Genomic DNA, 8910 nt, shown 5'->3' on the forward strand with positions numbered 1-8910 from the left:
GATGCCCTCTTGGCTCTCAGCCAAGAGAGGAGAGGGCTATGTTCCTATAAGATAGATTCTAAGTGTATTTTACCTTTTTAAGCCTGTCTGCCATCTGGGATCATATTGTGAACAGATCGTGAGTAAACTCTTTTATACTTTTATAAAGACTGTGTTGTGTCTTGTATTTTAAGAGGGAACAAAGGGGAAATTACCAGAGTAATTGTTATAGAGGTTCTAGCGAACCTGTGCACACGTTACCGTTGCGAACTTAAAGGGGAATGTCTATAAACTCTGCTGATATTTTGGGAACTTGTTAGCACAAGTTGGATAAGGATATAATTAGTCAATATATCCTCTCCTGCACCCCAGAACATTCCCACAAAAAATATCCTCTCCTGCCACCCTGAACGCTCCCACAGTGCCCACTCAGGAAGAATGGCAGTGCAAAATGTTTGAATATGCTGAACTGGCTGGTCTGAGGAACAGGATAAGAGAAAACAAAGATAAGAAATATAAGGAGGAATGGGTAATATTCATTGACTATTTCAAGAACCAGTATAGACAAATACATACAGCTTAGCAGGTCTTGAGTAAATCCAGCAGAGCTGAAATAGAGTATTTAATAGGCAACAAATTAGATGATTAAAAAGATGTGGATTACACGGAGTAGCAGAAAAGCAAAGGAACCAGGAAAAAGGCGGAAGGGCAGTCATATGGTATATGTATACATGCTGTATTTGGTACAAAGTTTTAAGTGGGACAGGGGGTGGGAGGGAAGGGGTTAAATATGCTCTCTCTTCCTGTATTTTAAAATACAAAATAAAAAAACAAGATAGGAAAAGGTAGTAAGGGAACACCTAGCTATCTTAAAGGAATTCAAATCTCCAGGGCCTGATGAGCTGCATTCAACGGTACTAAAGGAGCCTGCAGGTGTAATTTCAGAGCCTGTGTCTATTATCTCTGAGAATTCTTGGAGAACAGGTGAGGTCCCTACAGACAGGAGGCGGCAAATGTTGTCCTCATCTTCAAAAAGGGGAGAAAAGGAAGACCCAGGTTACTACCAATAGGTGAGCTTGACATGGATACCAGGAAAGGTCCTAGAACAGATAATTCCACAGTTGGTCTGTGAGCATGTAGAAAAGGCTATACTATACTGGGACGCGGGTGGCGCTGTGGGTTAAACCACAGAGCCTAGGACTTGCCGATCAGAAGGTTGGCGGTTCGAATCCCCACGATGGGGTGAGCTACCATTGCTCGGTCCCAGCTCCTGCCAACCTAGCAGTTTGAAAACAAGTGCAAGTAGATAAATAGGTACTGCTCTGGTGGGAAGGTAAATGGTGTTTCTGTGCGCTGCTCTGGTTCGCCAGAAGCGGCTTAGTCATGCTGGCCACATGACCCGGAAGCTGTACGCCTGCTCCCTCGGCCAGTAAAGCGAGATGAGCGCCGCAACCCCAGAGTCGGCCACGACTGGACCTAATGGTCAGGGGTCCCTTTACCTTATACTATACTGAGATGCTTAAATGTTTCTTGGGTTGTCCTTGAGTCTTCCTGTCCACTTGCCACCTTTTCCTGCCTCTCCAGGGTGGCCTGCCCCACCCTTGGAGAACCCCTGTGCTGGAGGGGTCCCATCTAACTCTGCAATTCTATGGTCCCAGAGGGACCCTTCCCAGTTAAGAGCCGGGCCCAGGCCTTGGCTGATGCCCAGTTTTGTGACAAGGATTCGTCACCTGGGACCTTTATCTCACCAGGCAGACCTGCCCAACATCTGCACAGGGCAGATCTTCGCCTCCCGGGTGCTGGATGCCTCCCTCAGATAAGGCTGGAGGCGCTTCGCTCGGCAGCCTGTGCACGACTCTCCTGGCTCAGCAAAATGTCCGGCAACCGACTTTGGTAAGTGCTGAAAGGCTCCCTGGGGCTTGGAAGGAGCTTCCTCCCTGACCTTCTCCAGCCCATCTCTCTGCCCACCAGGCTGCTGCTCTGCTCTGGGCTCCTGCTGCCTTGAAGGGGGCTCAGAGCTTCAGAGCAGGGGTAGGCAACCTAAGGGCCAAGCGGCTCACGGGGGTCATTTAACCGGCCCACAAGCTGCCCCCAAACAGAGCCGCCTGCTCGGCAAGTGCCCCCACGCTGCACTAAATTGGCACAGCATGGCACAGGGACTTGCTTCTACGGCGCCGGAAATAGTGTCTGCGCAGACACAGACACTGCTGGAAATTGCGAGTGTGCATGCTCACTCACATGCACAATCCAACCCACAGAGGGATCTCTGCTGGAGTGAAGCGGCCCAGGCGAGGTAAACCTTGCCAACCCCCGGTTCTGAGAGACCGGCTCACCCGCAAGAGTGCCAAAGCTCACCTGCATCCACTCGGCCGCCTCCAGCGGTGGAATTGGCAGTGTAATCCCTGTTCGGCATTTTCAAGATCTGATCTATTGGGCTGTGGAACTCCCTGCCTCTTGAGATCAAGCGGGTGCCTTTGTTTCCCTCTTTGGGGCACCTGCTAAAAAGCCTCCTTGTCTGGGCAAGCCTGCCCGGCTGTTTAGAAATGTTGCTGTGAATGTGAATCCATTTTAGCATTTTAACACTCTGTATGTCTGCCTGATTTTCTTGTTTTATCTTTCTGTAACTGCTTTGAGGTTGCTGTTTTTTAAGGAAACAAAAACTGTGTATAAATTTTGTGAACTAAATAACGGATCTCCACCTGTCAGCTCCCTTGCTGTGCACACGTGTGTGTGTTTTGTGTGCTTGTGTGAAGCTAGAGCAGCTGGTTTGTATTCAGAACGTGCAAGTTTCAGTCCCCTGGCTGAAATTTGGGAGAGCTTCTGCAAGTCAGTGCAGGCAGTATGGAGCTATATTAGAGGGACGGCAGCTGCCTCTTCTCTTTGGGGAGAGAGGACCCAGCTGGAGGGGAAAGGGTGGTGGGGAGGATCAGGATTTTTCTGAGTATTTTAAAACAACAGTTGTTTCTAGTGGTTGGGAGGGAAAATATAAGAGAGCCGTGAGTCAGAGGCGGCAGCTTCCCTCCCTTGGTTAACCACGATTCTTCCTCTTTGCCAGAAGTCCTGGCTTTGGGGTCGGAAGGCTGGTTGTGGGGGGAATGGAGGCTCAGGGGTCTGGAGGGGAGAAGGCTTTGGCCCGGAGTCAAGGGGCTGGGTCTGCTGCTTGTTTGGACTCCCCGGTGTTAACGGAGAAATCCGAGGGCTCCCTTGGACCAAAAACCAGGACAACAGCCAGGAATACCAGAGCAAAACAGCAGCCACTCGGCTTGGTCTTGATTGAAGACTGTCGCGACAGGACTCCCACCTGCCACCAGGTGAAACAAGATGGAAGCCCTGAACAAAAGAAGACCCCCAACCTTTATTAGCTGCTAATCCCCCAAGCTACACCCCTAGAATTACATCACAACTAAATCATGACTACATCACTGACACATCACAAAAAGGAGGGGTAGAGGGAGGAGTTGTGGTGGTAACCTGAGTGTCTTGTCACCTGTCCGGTTCCTCCTTTCCCCCTCCCCATGATTACATTCCTGAGCACAAAGAGGAGTTCACTGTTTCCTGCCCCGAGAGGGAAGGGCTGGTCAATGTCATTTGTTTCAGTCCGTACTGAATCCCATATGCAGGCCCTTTGTGAATGTAATGGTCTTCTGTCCAGGACCATCAAGGTTGGCATGCCAACTGGGCAGGTTTCCTGCAGACGTCTTGGTACGTTCATTATGGCTGCCCTGTATCAAACCTTCCCCATTTTGTATTCCTTCCTTCATGGAGTAAAATAAAAGTGGAACGGTGCAGATCCGATGTATGGTTGATTTTCTATGAATTTATAACAGAAGCGTAGCATATGTAGTGTGTGTGTGCGTTGGGTTTGTACAAACTGAATGATGGGGGGGGGGGTTTCCTGCAACACCAGTTAGATCAGCCGCCTCCAGCCTTCTCAGACGCTCCTTCCGCCCAGACATGCATTGGGGAACCCGTTTCTTCATTTTTCAGTGTCTGGTTGAGATGGATGAGCTCAAATCCTGCAGGATCCGGCCATCAGTGGCTCCTGACCACAACGACTGCCTTCTGCCTCTCCTGTCAGAGCCTCGCAGAGGAGGGAGAAATCCCACTTGCAGGCTTGTTGGTTAACAAGTTGCCTTTCCACCCCTCCTTTTTCTCACGGTGGTCTATGTGGCCCTCTTCCATCTCCTCATTTCACCCCCCAACAGCCCTGTGAGGTGGGTTAGGCTGAGGGGCAGTGACTGACCATCCCCTAGTGGGATAGGAGAGGTGGGGGGGAATCACATCTGGTAACCAATTCCCCCCTTTGGTTGCAAATAGTACATGGGGAGAGAAGTCTGAAAATCCCGGGACCCAACTTCTCACAAATTTGTGAACTATATTAGCCTTCTTTTCAGCCCCCCCCCACCCGACTACCAAGGTCAGATCCAGTGAACTTTATGGCCAGGTGGGGGATTTGAAGCCTGCTCTCCCCAGCTCTACCCACTAGACCTTCTCCCTCAGGGCATCTGGTGGCCCCTGTGAGAAGAGGACTCTGGACTCGATGGGCCATAGGCCTCATTCAGCCGGACTCTTCTTATGTTTCTGATGGCAATTTTGCCTGGAATGAGCTCTGTGAGGGAAAACATGTGGGAATGTTCAGGGATGCAGGGGAGGATATATTGTTTGATTATAGCCTTTCCAACTTGTGTTAACAAGTTCTACAACTTAGCAGAGTAACATTCCCCTTTTAAACTCGCAGCGGATGCATTTGCTTAGGCTCGCTAAAGCCTCTATAATAACTGTTCTGGTATTTTCACCTTATTCCCTCATAAAAGATAAGACACGACACAGTTTTCTATAAAAGTATAAAAAGAGTTTACTCACACATCATTCTGTTCACAATCGGATCCCAGAAGGCAGACTTAGCTTAGAAAAGTAACATATACCTAGAAACTATTTCATAAGGAGACGGTCCCTTTGTCCTCTCTTGGCTGGAGGCCAAGAGAGCATCTTTGGCTAAGCAGATGTTGCTTCTTCGATGCATGTGGTCAAAGGGAGAGAGAGATGGCTGCCCTGCCCTGTGCTTTTGTCGTTACCTGCACAGGTGAGGCCACGCCCACCTCTAGTCACATGCAGAGGAAGTCTGTCCCAGCCCAGAAGGAAACAGGAAGTTGACCTGCTGGCTGGACAAACATTCCTCCCCATGTGTAAACATGTTCACTCTAGGAATGTTGTATTTGATTGCTCCCACAAAACAGCAGATTGTGAAGGAGCTGAGCGTGTGCGTGATGCAGCAGACCCCAGGAATCCGGACGCTCCAGCTGCAGAGAGGCTTGCCAGATGTGCACTCTCTTGGTGAAAAGGCTAATGGACACCTCTTGCTTTCTTCCAGGATGGTGCCCACAGTGGCCATTGTCCTCCTCCTCTGCCTGGCCTTTGGAACTGGCCAGAGCCCGCCCGCCTGCACAGGGGCCTACGACTGCCCCAAGGCCCACCAGGAAGTCTACACCAAATTAAGGGACGTGACGGAGATCCCAAAGACCGCCAGCACCATCATCACCGAAATGATCTTTGTGCAAACCAGCCTAACAGAGATCAAGAGCGGAGCCTTCCGGAACATGCCCGGCCTGCAGAAAGTCCTGTTCATTGGCAACAAGATCCAAACCGTAGAGGTGGGGGCCTTTGATAACTTGGAGAAACTGGATGAGCTGGAAATCACGCAGGCCGAGCTGAACGACCTCCCTGTGGGCACCTTCCGCTCTCTTCCTCGCTTGCAGAAACTGAATCTGCGGGACTCTCAGATCAAGGGCCTCCAGAAAGGACTCTTTGAGGATCTCGGGGAGCTGGAGGAGATCTACCTGCATATGAACGAGATCCCTTCTCTCCCCGAAGGCGTCTTTGATGGGCTCTCCAACCTGACCTTTTTGCACCTGGCCAGGAACAAGATCGCTGCCATCCCAGAGGACGTCTTCAAGGAACTTCCTCGGCTGAAGGTCCTCCGGCTGTACGAGAACGAGATCAGAGACCTCCCGGAGGGGAGCCTGGACAGCCAGCAGGACCTGACGGAGCTCGGCCTCCAGAAGAACAAGATCCGCACGCTGCCTCCCAGGGTGCTGAGGAACAAGCCCAACCTGGAGAAGCTCTTCCTGGAGCACAACCTCTTGGAGACCCTCCCGGATGAGGCCTTCTTCGGACTGAGGAAGCTGAAGCAGCTGACCCTGGCTTCCAACCGGCTGAAAGGTCTCCCCGGCCGGCTCTTTGGGCAGATGCCTTTGCTCACCCAGCTGGACCTGAGCAAGAACGCTTTGCAGGCTCTTCCAGCGGGGGTCTTTGCCAACCTCACGGGGCTCACAAAGCTCACCTTGTCCCACAACCAGCTGGCAGGCCTCCCTCTCGGTGTTTTAACAGGCCTCCGCAAACTCTCTGAGCTCAACGTGGAGGCAAACAAGCTCTCGTCTCTGGAGGATCTCCTGCCACCTTCCCTCCCGGGGCTGAAGACCCTGAGGCTCCGCCAGAACCAGCTGGAGACCATCCCTCTGGGCCTCTTTGACAGCTTCACGAAGCTCACCTCCCTGTATCTCGGGGAGAATCCGTGGAGGTGTGACTGCCTCCTTCTCTACCTCCACCGATGGATGAACAGCAATCCCAAAAAAGTGAAGGACGCTGCAAAGGTCATGTGCGGAAGTCCCAAGGATCTGCTGGGCAAAGCAGTCAGTTCCTTGGCGGAAGATCAGCTGGTTTGCCCAACGACTCTGCCCATTTCAAGCAGCGCTCTGCCCACAACAACTTTCCCTCCTCCTGCCACAACAAGGATGAGCACAACACTCCCCCCATCTCCTAAAAAGGCCACCGTTGCTGCAACCACCTCCGTTTCTGAGCCTGCCACCACCACAAATGCAGCCACAACCCTCCGAACCACAGAGGCTCTGACCTCAACTCCTCAAATCACCACCTCTGAGAGTCTCACTGAAACCTCACAGACCATGACCACCAGCGGGACATCCTCTGAAACCACCAGCATCACCAGCACAGGGGCTCCAACTACAACTCCTCACATCTCCACCATCACCACTCCAAGTCCCACCTCAGCCGAGACAAGCCCTGAAATTGCCACCACCGCTGAGATCTCAAGCACAACTTCTGTGTCCATCACAACCCCGGCCACAACCCCCGAGGCAGCCACGACCATCGCTCACCTGCCACCCACAACCCCTCAGATCACAATGACAACAAAGGTTCAGACCACAGCCCCTGAAATTACCAGTGCCAGGACTGCGGCTGCCACAGCTGGCTTCACAACTGGGATGTCACACACCACCCTTTCTGGTGCCACCACAACTGCTCAGATCTCCACAACCATTGCCAGGACAACCATTGCAACTGAAGCCTCCACAAGCCGCCCTGGTACATCGGCCACCACACCTGTGCTCCCTGGGACAACCAGCAAGGCAGTTGCCACCACACCTTCACCCCTTGAGACCACCCCTACGGAGACATTCTCGTCGGTGGTGGCTTCCACAATGTGCCTTGACAACGTCAGTCTTCCAGGTGGATGCAGGTCCGGGTCTTTGTCTCCAGAACCGACAGCCAGGTTGGACCCGACTACATGTCCTGAGACGCCCCTGTCGCCCACCTCTGCTGTGACACAGGCTCCCCTGCCCACCACTGGCTGGGTGACGACCTCTCCAGCTGCTGCCAGCTGCACCTTTTGCTCCTCGGCTGTCACGCCAGCCAGGGCTTCCCTTCCTCCGAGCCCAAGGCCCGGCCGTCCAGCCAGCCCCCCTCAGCCCCCGTCCCAGAAAATCCAGCTCTGGGGCTCTTCGCTGAGTTCCAACTACCGGTACTGCAAGCTGTCTGCGATGATGTATTTGTCCATGCTGTGTCTTGAAATCTGCTGCACCGCTGCCTTGGCCAGGTGTGTCTACGCCCTGCACAGAGCCACATGCTCCATGGACTCGCCCACTGTGCCGGTCAAGCTGGTGAAGGTGAAGCCCAGAAGGATGAAGCTGTGATGGTGTTCGGCCACAGGAGAGACCTTCACAGGATGCTAGAATTGTAGGGCTGTCAGGGAGTCCAGGGGTCATCTCGCTCAAGCCCCTGCAACGCAGGAATCGCAGCTAGAGAATCCCTGACAGGTGGTCCTCCAAGCTCTGTTTAGAAACCTCCAATGGATCCTAGATTGGCAGAGTTGGAAGGGATCCCTAGCGGTCATCTAGCCCAACCCCATGCAATGCAGGAATCATGGCAAATTAAATGAGGGAGGTGAAGCAGCAGGGGTGTGCAGAGACTTTGGGTTGGGGGGCTGACATTGCTTTAGGGGTGGATTTACACACAGGGGGAAATGCCATAAGTTTTAGATCCATTTCAGTCCAGTTTTCATCCTGGTTTTGGGACCGAGACGGCTCTGGTTGCCCTAACAGACGATCTCCGTAGACAGCTGGATCAAGGCGGGTCAGGACTGGTGATCCTTTTAGATTTGTCAGCAGCCTTTGACATGGTCAATCATGATCTTCTGGACCATCGCCCAGTGGTGTAGCATGGGGGGTGCAGGGGGGGCCGGCCGCACCGGCCGCAACATCTGGGGTTAGGGCAAATCCACAGGTTAGGGGGCGCAAATCCACGGGTTAGGGGGCGCAAATCCACGGGTTAGGGGGCGCAAATTACTTTCCTTGCCCCGGGTGCTGACAACCCACGCTACGCCACTGCCATCGCCTCACAGACGTGGGGATACAGGGCATAGCCCGTAACTGGCTGTACACTTTTATCTCTGGTCGGGGACAGAGGGTGGCACTAGGGAGGGAAATGTAGTCGTGCCACTCCTTGGTGTGTGGAGTGCCGCAGGGCGCAATTCTCTCCCCGATGCTTTTTAACATCTTTATGCGCCCCCTTGCCCAGATTATCCGGGCTGGGCTGTCACCAATATGCTGATGACACTCAGCTCTATCTGCTGAT

At 52.8% G+C, this 8910-nt stretch overlaps 1 protein-coding gene across 1 annotated transcript; it reads left to right on the forward strand.

Annotated features, from left to right (window-relative positions):
• The first annotated feature begins 1768 nt into the window (after window positions 1–1768).
• LOC309533060 (uncharacterized protein) lies at window positions 1769–8290 on the forward strand. Its single transcript, XM_082224054.1, has 2 exons — window positions 1769–1872; window positions 5351–8290. The coding sequence occupies exons 1-2, from the start codon at window positions 1853–1855 to the stop codon at window positions 7968–7970; spliced, it is 2640 nt and encodes an 879-aa protein (XP_082080180.1). The 5' UTR covers window positions 1769–1852; the 3' UTR covers window positions 7971–8290.
• The last annotated feature ends 620 nt before the right edge of the window (window positions 8291–8910 follow it).

Source organism: Podarcis vaucheri, assembly GCF_965113315.1.
Source record: "Podarcis vaucheri genome assembly, chromosome: 5".
NCBI lineage: Eukaryota > Metazoa > Chordata > Lepidosauria > Squamata > Lacertidae > Podarcis > Podarcis vaucheri.